Raw genomic sequence first — 24,937 nt, 5'->3', positions numbered from 1 at the left:
GGAACATTATGTAGAAGATGAATAAGAGATTCTGTGAAATTGATGTAAACTGAATGGCATAAGAACTCTACATTTATAGTTCTGGTGTCTGTATATTTTAATTATGAATCAAGAGGGTAGTCAACCGAAATATTATTGAAATATTTACACAGTGCAGTCGTTACAGAGTCACCAAATAAGAAGTCACACCAGCCTTTGGAAGTCCAGCCACCACTTTTTGAGCAGTCTTGATAGATGTCAAAATCATGATGGCAGAGGAAGTACATGCCTGTGCTGACTTGATATGCCGACAGATCTTCATTGACAACATTATGAAAAGAAGGATACAAGTCTCCCTGTTGTGTATTGTTCTCTTCTTGCTCAAACACAACTTGAATGCCAAACTCTTTTAGCTTCATATAAGCCCACAAAAACACTGTAACATCCACTTCATCACCACCTTCCAATTGATTCCCGATCTTCCAATGGCTTAACCATATCATATGTTCATTGTCTTTTGGAAGTCCCACAAAAGTGGGACTATAGATCCACTTAAAACCCTTGGTCTTATTGCTGGTTCTAATAAAAATATTATCCCAGTACTCATTTCTTCGGTCATCAGATTTTGCATATGTTTGCTCATACACAACACATACATTCAAGCCTCGGATCTTGAGATTAGGAAGTGAAGGCACATTCAAACAAATTGAGGATCCCGTGCTCTTATTGCTGAACCAGCTTGGAACCTCATTTCTAGGAAGAAAAGTGTTGAATATAATAAATTCATAAAGTCCCTGCGCCACGGAAATCATATCATTAGCATTTAAGAAGAAGAAGCACCTGAAGGGGAACTTTCACTGTTCTTATTGTCATGACATTGAATAAAGTCACCTCGACCTTTCCCATTGCTTCCAAGTTGAACCAACCCATATTATTGAACATCTCTGCATTAATGTTCTTTATGGGTACTAGCTTGAATAATCCCTGAATCTCAACTAGGCTGTCACAAGAAGTTATCGCCAGTACCAGTGATCTCAACAGGTTTGGAAGATTTGTTACCATTTCCAACGAACTGCATTTATGTATATTTAAGTTATTTAAACTCATTGGAAGCTCTGGAAGTGAATGGAGTTTTGTGCAATGTGCTAGCTCAAGTTTCTGGAGTGCAGTAAGGCCCCTGATACTATCTGGTAGATTACAAATGGGGTTTTTATTTAGATCCAAGTGCTGCAGCAAGGATAGGCCACCAAGATCCTTTGGAATAGCATCATCTGACAGATTGCAATCTTGAAGACTTAAGCTTACTAATGAGCATGACAAAGAAGCCAATGAAAATCTAATGGATGTAGGACTCTTTCTTGGTGTCAACATCCATGACCGCAACACTGAACCCCATGATTTTTCCTCACCAATGATAGAGAGTGACTGATGTATGGCAGTTTCATCTGCCTCAAACACCTTCAAAGATTCCATCTTGCCCAGCTCTGTAGGCAACTCATTCAGCTTTGAGCAACCAGAGAGAGAGAGTTTTTCAAGGGATTTTAAGTGACCAATATTGTGTGGAAGCTTCTTAAGGTTTTTGCAGTTTTCTAGATTTAACAAAACAAGTCTCCCTAATTCTCCAATGGATCCATGAACCTCAATCAAATTTATGCAATCTTTAAAAAACAATCTCTCAAGATTAGGCAGTTCTGAGAAGTCAGGTGTATTGATGAGGCGATGAGAATGACTGAGATCGAGGATTTTTAATAATCTGAGCAACTAACACCAAAAAATAGAAATTAGTTTATATGGATAGTCATACCAATCCACAAGACATTAAAAACAATAAAAAACAAAAACAAAATAATAAAATAATAAAATTATTGTCAAACCTTTGTTCCATTCCAAACTCGTTCCAGGTTGCTATAGCTCATATCAAGTGCAACCAAGCTCTCCAAAGAAAAATCATTGGGTATAGATTTTAAAGGGAACCCATGCCAACAAAGCCATCTTAACTTCTTAGGAAATTCTTCATAGTATCCAGTAAGCCATACATTATAGAGCTGGAGTATTCTCAGTCTCTGCATTCTTGAAAATGCATCAGTGTGTATATTTACTTCTTTAGATGTAGGAAATGATTCTGTTGAGGAAGAATTCATGGAGAGCCAAGAGAAGCTTAGACGACGTCGCTTTGATGATGATGAACTGCCTTTATAAAGGAATGATGAGTTGCCATGAAAATATTCAGAATGATGTCTTTTTGAATTATTTACCCTCCTGGATGGCTCCTCTTCGTTAAACCCGTTCATGTTGAGGATGAGGCCTTCAACTGTTTCTGTCCCCTGATTATAAATAATAATAAAAAAATTCAGGAAAAAAAAAGGCTAGATATGTGTGCACATGGGCAAAAAACATATACAAATAGACATGAAATAGCACAATTCTTACAGTTTTTTCAATTAATACATTGAATGCATCCTTATGATGCCATAGTCTGCTCCTTTTCTCAGGTTCTTCAGTTGATTCTTGTCGTACAATTTCTCGTGCCATATCTTGAAGCAATTGATGCATCATCAGCTTGTTCTTTTGATCAATTATTAACAGGCATCTATCAATGAGGTTGTCAATCCCTACTTCAGTGTAGAAATCACATCCATCTAGCACTGTAATTGTGAAATCTTTGTCTTTTTCCACAAAGAAACAAGCAACATCTAAGAACAAATTTCTGTCATGGTCATCTTGCAAAGAATCAAAACTTATTTTAAGTTTTGTAAGGATTTGGCTATCAGGAATCGCTTTCAATTTCTTTAATGCACTTTCCCATACATCTAAATTTCTTTGAAATAAAGAAGAACCCAAAACTTGAAGGGCTAAAGGCAACCCTCTGCAGTAGCTCACAACTCTTTTTGAGTGCTCCTTGTAACCTTCAATGGGGTGGTTTTGTCGAAAGGTGTGCCAACTGAAGAGCTCAAGTGATTCATCGTCATTTAATTCCTTGACCTTATGCAACTTGTACAGTTTTTGTGCCTTCATCAAGTGCTCACGCCTAGTAGTTATGATAATTTTACTTCCTGGATAAAACCAATCTTGCATTACGAGCACTGCATTTAATTGGTCCACTTGATCCACATCATCAAGAACAAGCAAAACTCTTTTACAACATAGAGCATCTTTAATCCTAACAATACCTTCATGGACACTACAAATTTTTTTTTGTTTCCCCTTCAAAATATCCTGAAGCAGTCTTCTTTGCAAACAAACCAAGCCATTGTGTTGTTCTGATATTTCTCTAATATTAGCTAGAAAACTACTAGCTTCAAATCTGTCAAAATTCAGATTATAAACTATTTTGGCAATGGTTGTCTTCCCCATTCCACCCATCCCACATATTGTCACAATGCCAACATCTGCTGATCCATCTTGTAACCAAGAATTAATTTCTTCTACACGAGAATCAATTCCAATTTGGTAGGGGGGCAGACTAAAGATTGTTCTATTCAATTTATTTGCAATCTCCTTGATGATTTGCTGAATAAACCTTGCCTCATGCCTATGGCCAACAACAAAAATGAAAGCAACACATAATTGACAGATCATTAGTTCAAATCAAATAAGAATTCAAACATACATGAGACAAATTCAAACAAATTTCACAATGCTTAAATTGGCCATTACCACTTTGAGTGTAAACAAAATGAAATAAATGTTGGTTGCAATTTACATAGTTAATCCTGGCCATTATGCTCAAATGGATGCAATTTACATAGTTAATGCAACATCATATGTATTCAAAAGAAAGAAAATCAACAGAAAATCCAATGACATTCACCAAAATTCCAACTCCCACTTGAATGATCAACTTTAAGACAAGAAGTTCATAATTTTCACAATCATAACGCTATTTACATTTTTAAACTTTATCAACCTATCCCTTGACTTTTTTGTTATTCATTGCATTCCCTATGTGTATTTAAACTATTTTTGTTATTATCACACAGCAGCATTCAGTTGGATTTCTCCTAAGGGGGATGCACAATCCTAGCAATGTGATATAAGAAACACAGGTAGTTTTATAGAGGAGTTGTACTTGTGTTGAGTATGTGTCAAATATTGGTACTTCTTTAACACACTTAGACACATCCATAAATTAAGCTTACCAAGATACTTTATAGCAAAATCAAAAGAACCCCCACGTTTCATGGAATTTTTTTTCAAATGTAACAATAGTAAATAACAACAAAATGTAGATGAACAAATACGAAGAGTCTTAAAAATGGAGCGATGAGTGTGCATTTCAACGGTAAAAGCAATGTCTGTGGCAGAAAGTTGTCAACAACAAACAATATATTTGAAAACACATTCTCATAAATTTATCAATTGCCCGTCATTCTCTAAAGAGCATCTTTATAGGTATAAAGGTGTTAGATAATGTTGGGCTTCAATCTCTTTATTTTTGACGATTCTGTTGCATTGATGATGTATCATCCTGTTATTGGTTGTGCATCGTCATGCCTGTCCATCATGGAAGGACATGTATAGGGTACAATCCACTTCAGGCAACACCAATATTACCCTTTTCTCTCTTCTACTTTTTCTGTATTTAAACTTCTATTTCTTACTTCATATTCTTCACCTTTACTCTTTGCACCTTCGGGCTTTTTCACTCTTTCCGTCCACCATTGTCACTCTGCTTCAAGCTGCATACCTCTTGCATCTGTCATTGTCTATCCCTTAAAGTAACTCCTTTAGTTTAGATGTTCCATTTTATAAGTTCTCAATCTCTTCTATTTTATCATTTTTTTTTTTTTTTGTATTATCTAATTTGTCCATTGTTTCTTCATTCTCCGAAAAATAGGGCATTTATAGTACATGCTGGAGTCAATGACCACTGCTAAATTGTATTAGATTCCCCCTGATAACAATGTCAGCTTGAATAGTCATGTCGACTTCAAGATTGAGGGTCCTGACTTCATACTGTCCCATTAGTTGCCGTTATAGAGGCCAATGTTAGGCTCCATCATCATCCACTTCTTTGAGAGTGCCTCTGCCATTGGAACTTGAATCCAATGTAGTTGACTCCCAATAGTTATCGAATCATTATGGGTATGGTCAAGCTAAATCGATTGCTTGGTCTTTAGCTCGACCTCCACGAACTTGAGTGTTGCTATTCTAGGCCTGGCAACAGATTGAGTTTGATTCGGATCCAACCTGTCTAATCCAATTTGTTTGCGGAAATCCGGATCCGATAATCCGTGTAACCCGAATCTGCCAGATCAGAATTTAATGGACCGGATTCAGATAAATCAATTCCAGTCCGTTTATGTACCCGAATCCGATATTACATCCCATTTAAGAAGTAGAACAATTGCCCTAGAAAGATCAAAACACTTGTCTCTCTCATGCAATTTCTCTAGAGATCGATTCATCGAATCACCATCAGAGATTTCTTTGGAGATCGACTCATCGAATCACCATTATCATCATCTATGATTTTGTTGCTCATCATTGAATCATCATCATCATTTGCGACGTCTATCATCCGCAATTCTTTGAGTTTGACCATCATCAAATCACCATCTTCGATTGTGACTCGAATTTCGGAGACTTTGAAGCAAGTGCAACTTTCAGAATTAGACATCAAACATCTGTCTATTTTTCAGAGTCTGTAATTTTCTGTGAATTCCATTGCTTTCCCCAGTATTAGGGTGTTAGTTTAACTAGGTTTTAGTTTCAATGAAATGGGTTTGGCTTTATATTGATTGTTCTCAAGTGGGTTTGCTATAGTTATGATAAATTTGAAGTGAGTTTTGTTGCTTGTGATTATTGTTGAGTGGGTTTGATCAGTTTTTGTGTGTTTGATCAATTTGTTAAGTGGGTTTGTTCATTGTGATTTTTGTTGGAATTTGATTTGTCGATTGCACCATGGCTTTGGGACATTTTAAGGCTCCCGGTAACGAGCTCTGTAACATAATTTGGTTTCATATTAGTCTACATTAGCTTTATTTGAGGATTTTTTACGTGAAAAAAGCTAGATGAATTTGGTTTTTTTCTTGTTATTTTTGTGTTGGATCTTTTTCTAGTTTCAATCATTGTATATAAACCTAAAAAGCCCATGAATTTTCAGGCTGTTTGTTCATGTCAACTAAGTCTATTTTTGTGTTTGTAAGATCTGCATGATTCTGTTTTTGTCTTTAGATTCAGATTGGTTTGAAGGGGAAAAAACCCAATTGAGTAACTTGAAATATATGCTTGTTTTCTGTTACAAGCTAGACTTGGTGGAATACTGCTTTGGGCTTATTTATGGTGCTGATGCTAATAAGCATATTCAGAGGTTCCGTAATGGTTTTGTTGATCCCTTTTATGAGTATAGGAGTGATTCTTCTGATTCCATGAGTTCCATCTCACTTGTTTCTGAAAATAGCAGCTCAAGTGGTAGTCAAATGCTTGCCGATTCTTCGAAACAAAAAAGTTTGGCTGGTTTTCATAAGTGGTATGTCCAGAAACGTGCTTCTAACATTTACGCCTAACAAAAATCAGAAGTGGAGCAATACTTTGAGGAGTTGCTCTCTCTCTCTCTCACACACACACACACACATACATATACATCTTAGACATGGCTTGTTATCAAATGAATTTCAAGCCATGTGAACTTGAAAACCCGCAAGTGGCTTGATATCAAATGAATTTCAGTTCTGACCATTTCATAAGTGGCTATCAACCATAGGGGTGATAAATGAACCAAATCAGCCGAACAGTTAACTATCCAAGCTTAGTTTAATAACTTTAACAAGCTTTAAAATTTGTCCGAGCTTGGTTCGTTAAACTTTCGAACCAATCTCAAACGAACTTTTATCGAGCCGAGCTCAAGCAGTTTGATATTTTATATAATTTTAGGCTTATTGAACAGAGCTGAACGAGCAATTAACTGTTCAAACTTGGTTTGAAAACTTTAATGAGCTCTAAAATGTATTCAAGCTTGGCTTGTTTATTTAACAAACCAAGCTAATAACGAGCCAAACACGAGTCGAGCTTGAGTTGTTTGGTTCATTTATCACTCCTAATCAACCATGATGAAACCCAAGTTAATGCTACAGATGTGCATTTGTCAGGTTATAGTTCTGCCCACCTTTTAAAAGCATTGATCAAGTCTGTTTGATTCTTTAACAGGTGCAGTTTTTGTTGTTTGCTTAATTGTCACATGTAGGTCGATATATTTCTTCCCTCTTCTGGGCTTTCCTTTTGCTTCCTAAATAAAGTGCTTTTCTTTTCCCAAAAAATTATTAATTTTGTTCTGCTCTTGCTATTTCAACTGTAGTTTATGGAGTTCAACAATCATCATACTTGTATTGACAATGATTGTTGTGGATATGATGGTTCCATAGTTTGGTTATGCTTTTGATTGCTCACCCAAAGAAAGAATTTTGAGGGGGGGGGGAGAGAGAAGGGTTTTTTTTTTCCACATTGATTTGGCCTTCAACAGAATTAGTTTGGCTATTTTGTTTGGATGGCCATCACCCACTTCCTAATAGTAGGATATGGCTTCATTTAACTCAGATGATTATAATGATAATTCAGAACATAGTCACATATAGCTTATAATTGGTCATTCCTCAATTATCTGTGAACGTCCTTGGATATTTTTTTATGGTTTTCAGAATTGTCCTAGTGGCTCACAATGCATCTATTATGTTTTTGTAGTGAAACTTCACAGCAATAGTAAAGTTTATTGTTTGCTTAGTTAGAATTAATTGAGATGAGATTTGAAGAATGGTGAAACTGATCTCTCTTTTTTTCTATGACTATTAGGAATGAATTTTAACTAACAGAATCTGGAGTTAATTGGGTTGAAGCCTGGAAATATCTATATGAGTGGAATTGAGAAAAACAGATGGATTGAATCACTTGATATGTCATTTGCATCGTGATAGAAGTTATCTACACACCCTTTTTTTTTTTTATTGTCATCTCATTGGAATTAAAAGGGTTTGTTTTTGTTTTGTCCTTGAACCCAAGTTCAATTGAACTATTTACTATTTCAATTTTGCAGGACTTCATAATGTTGTTGACGGAGAAAGAGATGGAGGAGTCAGTTAAATGCATACAAAGAAAGTCTAAGACAATTAACTTAGGAGAAGTTTATGGATAATTTGTCATTAATTACTTTATTTTGTTTTTGTGGTGAAATGTGGTTATAAATGTATAAATCAATTCTCGACTATTATAACTTTTTTTTTTTTTGGTCGATGGTTGCCATGGTTTAGCATTGAATGAGCTAGACAGCGGAAAAAATATTAAGTTTCATGATTTAGCTTTGAATGAGTTAGATATTGAAGTGTTTACTGTTTTATTTTGGCTATTAGGTGCATTATTTTTTATAAGTTAGATATTGAATGATTTAGCATTTTTCTTTTCCAAAAAAAGCATTGAATGTGTTAGATACTTAAAAAAATAGTTTTGTATAAACTTATGAGTAGTAAAGTATTCAAAATTTGATGTTATGAACAAATTTTTATTTTTATTTTTTATAATTGGTATTTTATTAACTTTATATGGCTGGCTAAACACAGGAGGGAAAAGAAGAAGAAGAAGGAAAAAAAAAGATCGGATCAGTATGGATCAAATTGTACAGATCAAATATCCATTTAAAATGGATCAGATCGGATGATGCGTAATCAGATTTTTCATATTCGGATTCAAATTAATGGTTAGTCGAATCGGATCAGATCTTGGCCAATCCGACCTGTTGACAGGCTTATGCTATTCTATAATGCCAGTTAACTGTGTCAGGACAAGTTCTACCTTACACCCAAACAATCTAACTGCAAACAATTGACCAAACCTCCAGCAAAATACTTGACATAGACCATTCTATCCAACAACTAGGAGTACGAGTTTTACACCCATGCTATTACAACAATCCACGTCTTCACTTTTCTTTTTGTAGAATTGATTTTTGTTTTCCTTCGAATATGCTTAGATTTTTGGTGTTCTGTTGTGCAGATACCTGACAAACCTACATCGCTGCTACCGAGGAGTGTCCAGATCGATAATCTAAACAACATTTGGAATATCCAAGCACCTAAATGAGCTTCTCACATCCTTCTCAATTACAATCCAGTCTACTGCATCCCAACATTCGCCGATACACCTTATGAAGCCTAGTTGAGAGCTGCTCTGAACACTGCCATTGCAGTTGCTATATTTTTTTAATTTTTTTAACTATGAGTCTCTCGAAATGACAATCAACAAAAACAAGAAGTCAAACAGGAAAAAATGAAATATGCATCACAAATATGAAAGCTAGAAAGAATAATATTTCTCATTCTCATATTTTAAACAATGTACACAGCACCTCTATTTGTAGGAGATACAAGGCACAAAATTAGGAACTGATTAGCTACTGATTTTGAGGACTGATTAGCTACTAATTAGCTACTAATTCTGATTCTCAATATAAACTTTCCTATTCTATAGTATTGACTAAATCTAAATATTTACAGCTGTGATATCCCAAAGAATTCAGCCATATCCTGGCAGAATTATTTTCTTCCCATTTCCAACACTCCCCCTCAAGCTGGCTTGAATATGTCTTCCATGGCTAGCTTGCTGATTAGGTGGTCGAACTGCCTCTTGTGTAGTCCCTTTGTAAGAACATCTGGAATCTGCTCCGCAGTGGGTATATAAGACATGCAGATCAATCCCTTCTCAATCTTTTCTTTGATAAAGTGCTTGTCGACTTCCACATGCTTAGTTCTGTCGTGAAGAATAGGATTATGAGCAATTGCAATTGCTGCCTTGTTGTCACAATACACTTCCATTGGTGATATTCTTGGAATTTTTAAGTCTTCCAGTAAGCTCTTGATCCACTCATCTAAATTCAGCTTCAACACTACTTCAAGCCACTACATTATGTTTTTTAGTCCGCCAAGTAACCAAATTTCCTCCACCGAAGGTACAATAGCCTGAGGTAGATTTCCGGTCAGTGAATGCTGCTTCAAAGTGCTCCTATCCTGGTGAATGCATGAATTGGCTTACTCTGCTTACTGCGAATGCTATGTCGGGACGTGTATGAGATAAGTAGATCAATCTTCCAACAAGTCTCTGAAACTGGACTATATTCACCACGTTTTCAATTCTAGCATGTTGTAGCTTCAAGTTAGGCTCGATTGGTGTTTCAGCAGCTTTACATCCGAGCAAGCCTGTTTCTTTGAGCAAGTCAGGTGTGTACTTATGCTAAGTGACAAAAATGCCCTCCTTAGATCTAGCGAACTCCATTCCAAGAAAGTATTTTAGTGCTCCCAGGTCCTTTATCTCAAAATCTTTAGCAAGTCCCTTCTTTAATTTTTCCAATTCGGCACTATCATTACTGTTAGAATTATGTCATCTACATAAACAATCAAGATAGCTACTTTACCTTCTCTTGAGTGTTTATAGAACATAGTATGGTCTGCTTGGCTTTGACTGTATCCAAGGCTTTTTACAACCTTCCCAAAGCATTCAAACCACGCCCTTGGGGATTGTTTGAGGCTGTATAGAGACTTGTTTAATTTGCAAACTTTATCTACACCAAACTTCTTCTCAAAACCTAGAGCTAGGTTCATATAGACTCTTCTAGATTTTTATTTAACAAGGCATTTTTTACATCTAATTGATGTAGATGTAGAGGCCAACTGTAATTAACAGCTAGTGACAGTAAAACTTGAATTGAGTTCATCTTGGCAACCGGAGCAAAGGTTTCTTAGTAGTCAATCCCGAGGGTTTGTGTAAACCCTTTTACCACGAGTTTCACCTTATATCTTTCCACGCTACCATCAGCTTTGCACTTCACTATAAATACCCATTTGCACCCTACTGTCTTTTTGTCCTTAGGCAAATTCACTAACTTCCAAGTACCGTTCTTTTCCAGAGCATTCATCTCTTCCATAACTGCTGAGTTCCAATTAGGATCGTCCAAGGCTTCCTTAATAGTTCTAGGAACAAACAGGTTAGATATTTTTGAAGTAAATTCTCTAAGACTATTGGAAAGTTTATCATAGGATAAATATTTCGCAATGGAATGTTGGGTACATTTTTGAACTCCTTTTCTAATGGCTATAGGAAGATCACAATCTGTGGGCATAACATTAGATAAAACCGCTGAAGGAAATGGAGATGAAGTAGAGACAGATGAAGTAGGAACCATATTAGGATTACCTAAACTACTCGAGGGATCTTTTCCAAGAGATTCTAATTGACTTTGTAGCTGAGTGGTTGGTCTTTACTTTTTCTTTGAGTATTTTTCCGAGCATAAACAAAAAACTCAGGTTCGGGAACAGTTTGTTCCAATTGTAGAATTTCTCTCCCTGCTTGTGAGCCTTCTATATTTTGAGAAGTTGGACTGGGATTTCCTTTGTTCTCCATATCTTGAACACCCTGTTTCTGTGCTTGTTTTTCAAAAACAAGGGATGGAGATGACAGAATAGGATTTGGTAAGGGATCGGAAGTTGTCTGCCAAAAATTTTCTTTCTTTCTCTCTTTCTCCCCCTGAAGAGAATTTTTGGTAAAAAAGGATGGAGTTTCAAGAAAGGAGACATCCATAGTCACCTGAATTTTTTTTGTTTGAGGATTATAACACTTGTAGCCTCTTTTGTTTGGAGCATACCCGATGAAAACACATTTTTCTGCTCTAGAATCAAGTTTGGATTGAAATTGGTTGGGTATGTGAACGAAAACAGTACAACCAAAAAATTTTGAAGGCAAATCTGAATTAATTCTGCAATTAGGAAAGGTTTTTTTGAAATATTCTAGGGGTGTGACATATTGTAAAACCCGGATAGGCATTCTGTTAATTAAATAAGAGGCTGTCAAAATGGCATCTCCCCATAGATATTTGGGAACATACATAGAGAACATTATAGCTCGAGCTACTTCCAGTAAATGCTTATTTTTTGTTTCAGCAATACCATTTTGTTGAGGAGTGTCACGACATGTAGATTGATGAAAAATACCTTTTTTCCCTTAAAAAATTCCCTAGATATTCATTGAAATACTCTTTTCCATTATCAGATCGAAAAATACTGATTTTTGAATGAAATTGATTGTCAACCATTTTTGTAAAAATCTTGAAACACGTTTTTTACTTCAGATTTGTCTTTCATCAAATAAACCCAGCAAAGTCGATTGTGATCATCTATAAAAGTTACAAACCACTTTACACCAGTCATGGTGGTAACCTTGAAGGGACCCCACACATCACTATGAATTAAGTAGAATGGTTTAGAGGCACGGTAGGGTTTTGTAAGATAAGTAATTCGATGGCTTTTAGATAAATAACAACTTTTACATTGAAAAGACGAACAATCCAAATTTTTAAACAAGTTAGGAAACAAAATGTTTAAGATATGGAAAATTGGGATGTCCTACTCTAAAATGCCAAAGCATTATTTGCTCGCAAGCCGAAATTGAACTAATACTACAACCATAGCCTTGAGTTGTTTTATTGCTGGATATGTCATCATCAAAGTAGTAAAAACCATTGCCAATCATCCTTCCCAAGTTCCGGTCCTAAAATTCACAATGAGAGTCAAAGAAAACAACACGACAGTGAGAGTTTTTGGATAATTTACTGACAGACAACAAATTGCAGGCTAGTTTAGGAACATGAAGGACGGAGTGAAGAGTAATATTTTATGAAATTTTTATTTGACCCTTTCCTACAATAGGTGAAGAACTGCCATCAGCAATCCTAACTCTTTCACTTTCAAAACAAGATAAATAAGTATTGAATAAAGAAGAGAAAGAAGTCATGTGATCAGATGCCCCCAAATCAATGATCCAAGAGACAGAATTTTGACTACAAGATAGAGGATAAGGATTGCTACCTGTCTATGCAAGAGAACCACTAGGAGTGCTGGATAAAGAATTGGATTTTAGAACTTTAAGAAGATGATCCTTCTGCTCCTTACTGAACAAACTTGCTTCAACCTCGTTGGCATAAGAGGATGCATGAATTGGTCTGTCACTTGATTTGCCTCTCTTCCAAGTTGCAGGCTTCCCATGAATCTTCCAGCAGTTTTCCCAAGTATGGCGTGGTTTATTACAATAATCACACCATACTCGAGATTTTTTATTCTGCCGTGGTTTAAAAACATTGTTTGCACTTGCATCCGATGCAATCATGGCTGAGTTTTCCACAGGTGCAGCAACTCCCTTTTTCCCAAGCATCACATTCTTGCGGCTTTCTTCTCTCCTAACTTTAGCAAAGACATCACCAATAGGAGGCAGAGGTTGATGGCTAATTATTCTTCCTTTGACTTCACCAAATTTGATGTTTAAGCCGGCAAGGAATGTGTAGATACGGTGATCCTCCACCATCTTTCTGTTGTGATTGCAGTCCTCTGTTGACTTCCACTCATAATCATTGAACATGTCCAAATCTTACCACAGCCTTTTCAGAGAATTGAAGTACTTAGTGACACTGTCCTCTCCTTGACAAATTTCACCAAGTTTAATTGTCAACTCATATATTTGGGACTAATTTCCCAAATCCGAATACATCTGGGTGATATTATCCCAGAGTTCTTCGGCTGTTGGATAACACATATAGTCGGAGCTGATGTCTTCTTCCATGGAATTCACTAACCATGTCATGACCATGGAGTTTTCAGCATCCTAGGTAGCATAAGCCGAGTCCTCTTTTGCTGGTGCCTTCTTCTCTCATGTCAAGTATCCGATCTTTCCTCAACCCCGAATGTACATCCGGATTGATTGAGACCAACACAGGAAATTGAAAAAATTCAATGTATAAAAAAGAAATAGAGAATTGTATTATTGATTGATATATGTTGTTGATTACAATGATTCATGATTCCTATATATAGAAGAGGGTGAGTGTGTAGTAGGTAAGGAGTAGGTGAAGTGGAGGTGGTAGTGGTGTAGTGGGTTAGGTTTAGTGGAGTAGGTGAGGTGGTAGTGGTGTAGTGGGTTAGGTTTAGTGGAGTAGGTTTAAGTGGGTGAAGTAGGTGATAGGTTTTAACAGCCCCCTGCAAACTCAAGGGGGATAGGAACTAGCCAACTTGAGTTTGGAGAGAGTAACAAAACAAGAAAATAGACGAATACATAAAAGAAAAGAGGATAGGAGACACTGTATGGTCGTGTCAGACCGATGGTGAAGACACTGTATGGTGGTGTCATAACGTTGTAGAGGACACTGGATGGTTGTGTCAGACCGATGTAGAATACAGTTTATGGGGTCATGTCGGACCGTTGTAGCAGACAATGTTGTGATAGTTGTTGTGACAGTTTACGGAGTCTTGCTGGACCCTTGTAGAAACTAACCGAAATCAATGTCGGGACAGTTTACAGAGTCTTGTCGGACCCATGAAGGAGCTAACCGGAATCAATGTCGGGACAGTTTACAGAGTCTTGTCGGACCCTTGAAGGAGCTAACCGGAATCAATGTCGGGACAGTTTACAGAGTCTTGTCGGACCCTTAAAAAGTCGCACCCTCAAAAGGTGTGCCCAATCTTTCAAAAGGCGTGCCATCAAAAGGCGTGCCCAATCCATAAAAAGGCGTGCCATCAAAAGTTGCGCCCTCAAAAGGCGTGCCCACTTCATCAAAAGTCGTGCCCGACAGAAAGCGTCGAGCCATCAAAAGGTGAGCCGGAGACATTATGGCGATGCGCGTGACTTGGCTTGCGCGCCCATATTGTCGTCTAGCGCCGAGCGGCGCACGATACGCGTGTTTGCCTCGGCTATTTAACCAAGACGGAGGCTGAGGCTGAGGCAGAGGCTGAGACAAAAAACCTGCTAAAATCCTTTGAACTCTCGGAGAGCTTGTCTCTAAGAGCTGCAAATCTTGAAACACTCTGTAACCAACCCTGTCTGACAGTACCAATCGGTAATCGCGGCCTCTCTGAAACACTTAGCAACCCAAAAACATGGCCTCTTCTTCCCGTTCAGCTACCCAGAACATGGCCTCTTCTTCCCGTGGTCTGCTCACTCTCTTTCTCGACCTCAACGAGTCAACAGGAGAGATAACTGGTGCGGTGGCTCGTGAACCTCAACCAAACACCTCTGGTTTTGCTCCGTTGAACTTTCCGATGCGGTCGGTGGAGCAAAAAATGGCAGTGCAAACGGATATTGAAGCCAATCAGTATACATTGAAGTCATGTGTGGAAACCATGACTGCGGTCACAAACCTGTCGCACCGGCTGCAGAGTAGGACAAATGAGGTGCAGCAGTTAAACGCCCAACTGGCTCTGCTCCAGCGCATGTATAAGGATGTGCGAGCAGAGATAAGTGTGCTAAAGGCGGAAAATAAGGAGCTGAAGCGAAAGGCCACCGTGATGTTCCGATTTGGAGGTCCACCATATGCTGTAGTGGAGGAGCAGAGAGGAGGAAACTTGCTTGGTGGTCTAGGAAGCACGGAGGCAACACCGTTAAGGGCCGTCCAGGACGGAGGCAAGAAGAAGAGACCGGCGGAATAGGCGAAGAAGTGAGGTCGGTGGGTGGCTGGCTGCAGAAAAGAAAACAAAGCTTTTGGTGTTTTTTTTTTTTTTTTTTGTTTTTTTTTTTTTTGTGTGTAAAATTGTGATCGGGGTTGATCCCTGAGATGAATAAAATATGGTGTTGTGTGCAAAGCTATATGGTAGGAATGGAATGGGAAAAAGATTAAAAATAATGTGAAAGAAAAATAAGGAAAGAAATAATAAAAATATATTTGAAATCAAAAATGAAAGATGGGGGAAATAAGGAAAGTGGTTTGGAGAAAATATATAAAAATAATGGAGGTTGAAATCAAACGGAGGAGAGATGATGATTTTTTTTTATTTTTATTTTTTTATTTTATTATAATATAATAAAAAGAGATATATATATATATATATATAAAATAAAGAAAATTGGGTAGTGGAGACATGATGATCAAAATAGGATAAGGGGGTTAAAATAAAATAAAATAAAATGATGATGGGTGTGCAAACTTTCGTTTGCTTTGCAAAAAAGATGGATTAAAATAAATAGAAAAAAAAAAGAAAAGAAAGTAGAGTGGGGAACAGGAGTGCATTGATTATTTGATATAATAGTAATAGTAATAAAAAAAAAAAAAAAAGTTAGACCACTTGAGGTTCACTTTACCGAGGATAAGATTACAAATGGATGTTGTGACCTTGCTCCACTGGAAAACATCACCATCATCAAACTCCAAGGTTAGAGTTCCAACAGGGTCAAGCTGAATTGATGTCCCCCAAAATTTGGTTCTTCATTGTTCTCTAGAGGCTCCACAAACTTGAATACAGTTGCTATGATAGTCTCACCAGGAGCAAGAATAGCCCCTGGAGGACGCATGAAACAGCTTCTTCTTTGATGTCCCCTGGGAAGAAGAGATCTTTCCGCAGACGAGACCGAGCTCGAGCTTGAGCTTGAAGTGTTGCTGTGTGGATTCGATCCTTCGACCTGTGAACTCTGATGATGAGCAATGTGAGACGAAGACGAAGACGACGTCGTAGAATGCGAATTCACCGATTGTCGAACAAGGCGAGGCTGATTATTAGGGATTGGAAGTGAATCTGATTATTACAGATTACTGTATGCCTGGAATGACAGGCTATGATTTGCTCAAGAAAATTAAGGAATCTTCATCTCTGAGAAATATAACAGTAGTGATTATGTCATCTGAGAATTTTCCTCATATGATGAAAACCAAACATTTGAATCAGCAACAACAAGAAGATCAAGATCAAGAAGAATAATTGGTGGCAGCGGAGTGAAGGTATGTGTAGAGGTCCGGCGGGCGGCCAAGGCGATTCTGCCGCCCGCCGGTGAAGCAGAATTATTAGCTTCTTAACTTGGCTCTGATACCATGAAAAAATTCAATGTATAAAAAAGAAATAGAGAATTGTATTATTGATTGATATATGTTGTTGATTACAATGATTCATGATTCCTATATATAGAAGAGGGTGAGTGTGTAGTAGGTAAGGAGTAGGTGAAGTGGAGGTGGTAGTGGTGTAGTGGGTTAGGTTTAGTGGAGTAGGTGAGGTGGTAGTGGTGTAGTGGGTTAGGTTTAGTGGAGTAGGTTTAAGTGGGTGAAGTAGGTGATAGGTTTTAACAGAAATTATCACCATTGACTTTAATCCTGGTGATTTGCACCGAGTGAGAATCAGTGTTGGAGGCATGTTTCTCAATGTTTTTCGGTGAAGCAGTAAAAGTGGATTCGGATGTGGTTTCTGACATGGTGAAGGACGGCTAGCAAGTTCTAAGATTAACTCAGAAGGGTCAGAGAATAAGTCCCTAGCTCTGATACCATGAAAGCTAGAAAGAATAATATTTCTTATTCTCATATTTTAAACAATGTACACAACACCTCTATTTATAGGAGATACAAGGCATAAAATTAGGGACTGATTAGCTACTAATTATGATGCTAATATAAACTTTTCTATTCTATAGTATTGACTAAATCTAAATATTTACAGCCGTGAGATCCCGAAGAATTCAGCCATATCCTGGCAGAATTATTTTCTTCCCATTTTCAACAGTCTCCAATCACTAGAAATCAAAAATCATGGGATCCCTTCAAATGCCAGCGAAATGGAGGCCCAAAATGATGCCAACTAGCACATTATCCCACATTGATTCCAAGTTTCCGAACTTGTCCTCAAAATTCCTCGCATTCATATCCAACCAAATAACCCAAAAGATTGTGAAAACCACACAAAACCACAACCCTCTCCTTTTACCTTTGAATCATTTAAAAATCAATTGAACACAAGCGCCTGGCACCACCCAAAGAGTATCAACCAAACTATTGAACCTATACCAAAGATTCAAAGCCACTTGACAGTGCAAAAATAAATGGTCCAAAGATTACCCACTCCTCCCACACATGATACACCATTGAGGACGGAGACAACTATTAGCCCTCCTTTTCTGAAATATGTCACTGGCCATGATTCTTCAACGAGCAAAAGACACAAAAATATGTTCACTTAGAGTGGCACTGTTGCTTTCTAGATTTTTTTGTGAATAGAAGGAACGTTGGGCTTATCAATGATCTTATGAAAGAAGGATTTGCATGAAAAAACTCTAAAAAGAATTAATGAACCAAACCCGTTTATTACACACATTTGGAAGCAATGAGACTCCACCCCCATCAAGCAAATATAACAAAGATGTAACCTCAAGGGTCACCTGATCATTACGTTTTCTTATGAAATTGGAGTTCCATGAGATTAGAGCCAAACTAGAACAAGCTAAAGAGGCAATCTATGCATTATGAGAGAGCGACACGAAATAAATGTGGAAATGCCACATCAAAAGAGGAATCACCCACCCGGGCGATGAGACTCCATCACGGTTGTTGTTCCTCCAACTACTATCCCCACTGCCATGTCAAGTACTCACACATCTAAGCTCCCAAAGGTAGAAGAAAAAGATGGCCAAACAAAAGAGACTGCTCAATATCACAAACTTTATTGGGGGCAGAAAACCATCCCTAGCATCTGCTCAACCATCTGACCTGCCCGCTCCGCTTGTGCAAACCCCTCTACCATCTCATACCCCTACTCCCACCGAACAATAGGTGGTGGAAGTTGGCGATTAGGGCTGTTCGTAAATGTGTCCGACCTGGTCAACCCGACTGACCCGGGCCGACCAGCCGTTATGTGGTCGATTTCGCTACATACTTCGGTCGGATACGGGTGTAAATAAGGCAAAAATTCGAGTCTCGGTTCGGTCATCAAATTCAAAAGTTTTAATCCAAATTAAATCCGACCAACTATGAAAATTTATCAATTAAAATAGTAAATAGTTTTGACCGTTCGCCTCCTCACATTTAATGCATTTCTCTTTGATTAGAAAGTTCCAGTAGTAGTCCGTTCCATTATTCAAAGTCTTTGTCTCTTTCTCTCTCTCTTCCTCTCTCATTATTTCTGTTAGATTAGACCTTTCATCTCCTTTCACTCTTGTCAATAACTCCTCTTTATTTGTTTCAAAAAATAACTCCTCTTTTTCGCCTCTCTCTCATTATTACGTTACAACTCTCTCACTCTCTTTGCTTTTGGTGGCTAACTCTCTCTCTCTAATTATTCTCTTTGACTTTTCGTCACCTCTTTACTCTTATCAATAACTCTCTCTTCTCTCAATATTTCAAATAAACTTTTTCCCATCTCTCTACTTTGGTCCAAAGAAACTTTTTCTCTCCCCTATCATCCGTATCTCCTTTTTTTGTGTGCATTCCGTTAAAAAATATATATAGATATAAATATTGTATATGAGATGGCGGTGGTACGTTGAGCTCACGGCAGAGATATTGCAACGGCAGAGATGGTGGTTACTCTTTTGTCTCTCACTTTGTCCTCTATCCCCCCAACCCCTTATCTTCTCATTCCTCCTTCGATCGCCTTCTCCCTAAATCCTCTCCTCTCTCCATCTTTGATTATCCTTTCTTGAAACCCCATCCCCTTCTCTCTCCCGTCTCTAATCTTCTTCCCAAGAACTCTCGAACCCCCCTTTCCCTTCTCTTATGATTCTGTTGAATTAAGGAAGATGCTAGTGTTGCACCACCAATCGAAGCCCGGCTGTTTTTTCTGCAACCCAAAGACGCCGGTTTCAAAGCAACAGTTGGATGAGTTTGGTTTATATTTTCTCCAAACCGATGTTGTCAATTCGATTGTCGGTGATCGAAAAAACCGATCCGATCCGACCCGTGAACAGCCTATTGACGATTAGTCTCCTCAGTGGCCTCTGCAACAGAAACAAAAGATGGCCGCTATAGCTTTTTCAGCCCCTATTCATGTAGTGAAGTATCCTCCTTGGTGCCCTAAGTTGAAATATAGGGAACGCCTAGTGGATTTGGGGGGCAGTGTCCTCAGCTCCCCTATGCCATTGGCCACTCACTGCTTCTTCCCCTTGATGTGGAGAAGTATCAAGGTCAGACCAATCCCTTGCTTTTTAAATCGGTAATCTAGAATGTTGTTGTGGTAAGTTCCTTTCCCTTTGTTCGGCAATCAGTTGTTTGATATGATTTTACACTTGTCTCATGTTAGCTCAATTATTTTTGCTAATAATGCAACAAATGTATGTGGTCATGCATAGGCTGGAAAGGTTGGAGGTTGTTTGGGTTTTCAAGAAGAGTCACCACCTCCTCTAGCAATTGAGCAAAGTTGAGACGATCAATTGGGTACTCACTAAGGTAAATGTAGCTACGAAGAAGGTACTAGCTAGTGCCGAAGAGAAGGCAAAGTCTTCTGAGAATAAGCTAGAAGAAGCATATTTGAAGATGGAAAAGCTTCGAGTTGTCGAGGGGACCGCTTCGTAGACTGACTACGAGGCTAGAGAGGAGTATAAGAAGTAGGTGTTGGAGTTGTAGGACTCTCTCTTTGGGGACAGCTAGAAAGATGCCTTGGAGAAGGCTGGGCTCATAGCAACACTTCAATTATATCTTCTCCAATGACTTAGCTACACATACACTATTGGTCTCTAAAGTATGCACTCAACACCACTTTTGTCCCCAATGTTATGATTGTGCTTTTTTAATCCAAGTTTTTAATTTAATTTTAAATAGTCCAATTATTAACTTCCATCAAAATTGATAACAAAAACCTTTGATTTTAGGTAAAATGACGGTTTTGTCCTTCGGCTTTTCTACTCCTACTTTCTTCTCTCTTCTTTATAGCAACCTCTTTCCTATCTTATTTTTGTCTTCTCCTACAACTCCCTCCCACAAGCCTATTCCCATTCAATCGCCCAATCCTCAACCACTACTGGAACTTCTCTTTCTCAATTTATATAAAATATGTATTTGCATGTTTTGATGGCGGATTTGTCGCCACCCGATCACTATTTTTCTCTGTGTGAGGTGGTTTCAAAGGTCAAGGAGCTTGGAAAGTTTCAGGATGTGGAGATGCAGAGATCTATGAAGCACCGACACGCTTCCCAAGGCTGCATATCAGAGTCTGACACGTGTTGGACACCGATACGCAATAGACACATGTTCGACACGCCGTCTAACGTGTCCTCTTTTATTTCTTATTTCTTTTTTTTTTCATCTCAGACACGTCTGGACACTCCAACACATTTGAGACACGCCTGAAGCTTTTCAAAACCCTAGCCTCAAAGAGAGAGGAGAGAGAGAAGAAAAAGAAGTCCCTGAATCGAAGCTCCATGGTCTCTGTTCAGAGACATGCTTGAGAGGAGATCCATCTGCGACACAGGGATAAGAGAGAGAGAAAAAAACAAATTTCTACTGCGATGAAACCAATGCTTCTACGAGATCCATCTGCAACACAGGGATGAGAGAGAGAGAGAAGAAACCATCCTGCTGCAATATAGAGAAAAGAAAGAGAGACAAGACCAAGCTTTCTTTTGTTCCTATTGTAACCAATGTTTGTTTACATTGTCTTCCAAGAAAAGGGTTAATGCTCATGAAAGCTGCTCCATACCAGCGAATAAAGCTCACCTTTTCACCTACTAGTCAAAGGGTCAAAACAGCTAGCATCCACCAACTAATTAAATGATCAAAATAGCTATTTCAAAATATGTATATTTATATATATATTTTTTATATTGATCACTGTGCACCACGTGAGTGTGGGTAATTTTGTAATATTTAAATTTTTAGTTAATATTAAATTATATTTTTTTATCATAATTTAAAAAATTATTTATATATATGAAGTATATCATAAAAATAAATATATATTTTTAACGTGTCCTTAGCGTGTCGTGTCCCTCATTTTTTGAAAATTAACGCGTCAGCGTGTCCGTGTCATGTCCTTGTTATATCACATGTTTGTGTCCGTGCTACATAGGTAGAGATGAAGGCTAGATGTATTTCATGAGAAAGTTTTGGAACTAGTCGGTGACAGATGGTAGCAGTGGGTTTAAGACAAGGGTGGTTCTGTATGCATATATATATATATATATACATACACAAATATACATACATATAACTATTATGTCTGGCAGTAGGTTTGAGAATTGAGCTTTAGTCAATTATGGGGAAATTGTATGGTAGGTGAAGATGGTGGGTGGGCATGGAATGCGGTGATAGTTCTTCGGCGGTGATAGTTCTTCGGTGATGATATCATGGCAGTGATGGTGGTGTTGGATAGTGATAACACCATGTGGGGAGAGCGATCATTTATGGTGGGGCTAGGGGAGGGGGAAACACTATGAAGTGGGGTGGTGGAGAGGGAAGGTGCAAGGGGCAAAGGAGAGGGGTTCGATGGTAGGAAAGGATGACATGGAGTTTTGTGGAGGTTGATGGTAAGGAAGAGAGAAAGCGGGAACCAAACAAAGGGAAGAGGGATATTTTTTTAAATTCCGTAGTTGTCCTTAGAAATTGAATTTTGTTTGTAATTTAAATGGTGTTAATAATTGATAATAGTTAAAATCAAATTAAAAACTTGAAAGACCTAATCGCATAATCAAAACATTAGAAACCATAGTGGCACTGAGTGCATACTTTAGGAGCCCACAGTGCAACATTATGGAGTTCATGGCTAGCGCATAATGCTCCAAATTGGAGCGAGAACTGAGAGCTTGTGCTGATTCAAAAGCTTATAAGGGGTAAATCATTTCATGCACTGAAAGGTTTAGAAATTCAAAGTTGTAATAGGTGTTTGGGGATTAAGTATATTTTGCTTGTTCTTTCTAGCAGCATAGCTGATGTCTTTCTGTTTTCTTACTGGTAAAGGGGCTGTCCATTTGTTTTCTTGATTATGGGAGATTAGCTCCAAAATCTGGGAGCTTTGTATTCCTCTATCATTTAATTAATTAATTGATTAATTTTATTTTTGCCTTAAAAAATGTGTAATGTTAAATTAACATATGAAATGTTTATTTAATGCAAACTTTTGCCAATTGTTTTACACACTCAAAATTATTTTATTACTATTAAATTAACTTTCTATTTTTGAACTGATATTTTTTAACTGTTACTAATATAAACAGAGTTTGTAAAAAAAGTTTTGGGAAAGTTCAAAGTGCTCATAGAAAATATTAATCATGTCTTTTCTACCAAGTTTTAAAATTTTCCAATTAAGAAATATGGACTAGGGTGGGTAACATAAGCATCTAAGGACACTAATATAATAAAGGAATATCATCTATATGATCAATCAGAATGGTGCCTCAAATGAATTAGAGAAAATTACCCATCTTTAAAGACCATCCCTGGCAAATCTGCAACTTCTCTAAGAGCCGCCCTCCACCTCTCTACCTTCGCGAGCCCCTTTTGTTTTCTTTCATTGTTCTCTACCTTCAATTCCTCTTTATGTTTTGCAAATGCTTCTGCAAAACTCCCCGTTTGCTTCTTGACATGTGATGGATCAACATGGTAGAACACCGGCAATATTATGTGATCGACAGTTCTCTTCCGTTCAAGTATCTTCACAAGTTCATTAAGACACCATCCCGAAGATGCATAGTCTTTTGACAAAACAATTATTGAAATCCTCGATTCCTCAATTGCCCTATGTAGGTTTAAATCAATTTCTTCTCCTCTCTCAAGTTCGTCATCGTCTCTAAACGTGTGAATTCCTGCATGAACTAAAGCTGTATAAAGATGATCGGTAAAGGTCTTGCGGGTATCTTCACCCCTGAAACTCAAGAAAACGTGGTAAGAACATCGAAACATTGATGAGGAGGCTTCTTTGACTTTTGTAGTGGCCATTGATCAAAGCTCTACTATATGAGAATTAACAACCTGTATGTATGTGCATAAGATATTTTATATATATGTCAATAATGGATAAACAAATCTAATGAAGTACTGAAATTTTGGTCAAATCAAAGTCAATCAAGTTCAAAATAGAGACCAAAAGCTACAAAGAAACTGTGAAATAACAAATGATTTTATGGATTTCACACGAGGTGGGTCCTGGGGAGTATGTGAAAACACAATTAATCACACCCAAAAAATAAATAAATAAACACACAAAAAACAAAAATGAAAAATTATACTGGTAGTCCCTATATTTTGTTGCTTGTGCCATTTTGGCACCTATAGCTTCAACTGACTCAATTTTGACCTTAATTTTAGATTTTGCCTCAGTTTGGTCCAATTGATAATGCGTTAGGATTTTTGACAGAAAATGATCACAGCTTTAGTTGAATTAAGGTATTGAATTGATCGAGTTTACAATTTTGTCTATAAAAATAAAACACTTATATGCACATGTTTTTATAAAAAATAGTAATAATTAGAATCAATTGAACCAATTTGAGACAAGGCAAAAATTTAGGATCAAAATTGAGCCAATTGAAATTACAGCAACTATTAGCGGTGTAATTTGCCCCCCAAAAAAAAACAATCGAGACCATAGATCAAGCAAGGCTCTGCTTATGAAGTTAATATATGTATAGTACATGGGTTTCACCTTAATTAGGAACACAAGTAGTGCTCATAAATACACACAACATCCTAAACAAGGGTGTGTGTGTGTGTGTGTGTGTGTGTGTGTGTGTGTGTGTGTGTGTGTGTGTGTGTGTGTGTGTGTGTGTGTGTGTGTGAGAGAGAGAGAGAGAGAGAGAGAGAGAGAGAGAGAGAGAGAGGGAGGGAGGGAGGGAGGGAGAGATGGAGTAGAAATGCTTTACCTGAATAATTTGAAGATGAAAGATCCCTCCAGACTAGTATTGGACTCATCACTTCCACCAAGATTTTAACAATTATTTGATAACAAAAACAAATGCATAATCACAGAAAAGCAGAAATATAAAAGAGGAAAACAAGATCGAAAAAGTGTGTGTGTGAGAGGGGAAGACAAACAAACAGGTTCTGAATGAGTTATAGACTGGGAAAGTCTCAAATGTATCATTTATTTTGTTTATTTTTATATTTTTACAGTATCTGTATTTATTTAATTATTTTAATCATATTATAAGAATGAACAATATAATTATATTTAATTATTTTAATCATATTATAAGAATTATCAATATAATTATATTAAAATTATAAAAGTTATTATATATATATTTTTAAAAATTTAAG

At 37.4% G+C, this 24,937-nt stretch overlaps 1 protein-coding gene across 3 annotated transcripts; it reads right to left on the bottom strand.

Annotated features, from left to right (window-relative positions):
• Positions 1–15: 15 nt before the first annotated feature.
• Positions 16–24,742, bottom strand: LOC114272978 (disease resistance protein RUN1). Of its 3 annotated transcripts, none has more exons than XM_082868676.1 (6): positions 24,541–24,742; positions 23,100–23,484; positions 2,410–3,511; positions 1,854–2,303; positions 820–1,740; positions 16–773 (listed from the first exon to the last, which is right to left on the bottom strand). In XM_082868676.1, exons 1-6 carry the CDS (start codon positions 24,587–24,589, stop codon positions 102–104), a joined length of 3,579 nt encoding a protein of 1,192 aa, XP_082724802.1. In that variant the 5' UTR covers positions 24,590–24,742; the 3' UTR covers positions 16–101. The 3 variants fall into 3 exon arrangements, with proteins under 3 accessions (XP_082724802.1, XP_082724803.1, XP_082724801.1); XM_082868677.1 differs by having other exon boundaries at positions 23,100–23,543; positions 24,541–24,726; XM_082868675.1 differs by having other exon boundaries at positions 23,100–23,650; positions 24,541–24,719.
• Between the last annotated feature and the right edge of the window lie 195 nt (positions 24,743–24,937).

Source organism: Camellia sinensis, chromosome 5, assembly GCF_055761805.1.
Source record: "Camellia sinensis isolate YWXY chromosome 5, ASM5576180v1, whole genome shotgun sequence".
Taxonomy (NCBI): Eukaryota; Viridiplantae; Streptophyta; class Magnoliopsida; order Ericales; family Theaceae; genus Camellia; species Camellia sinensis.
This window is presented reverse-complemented; position numbering and strand designations above follow the sequence as displayed.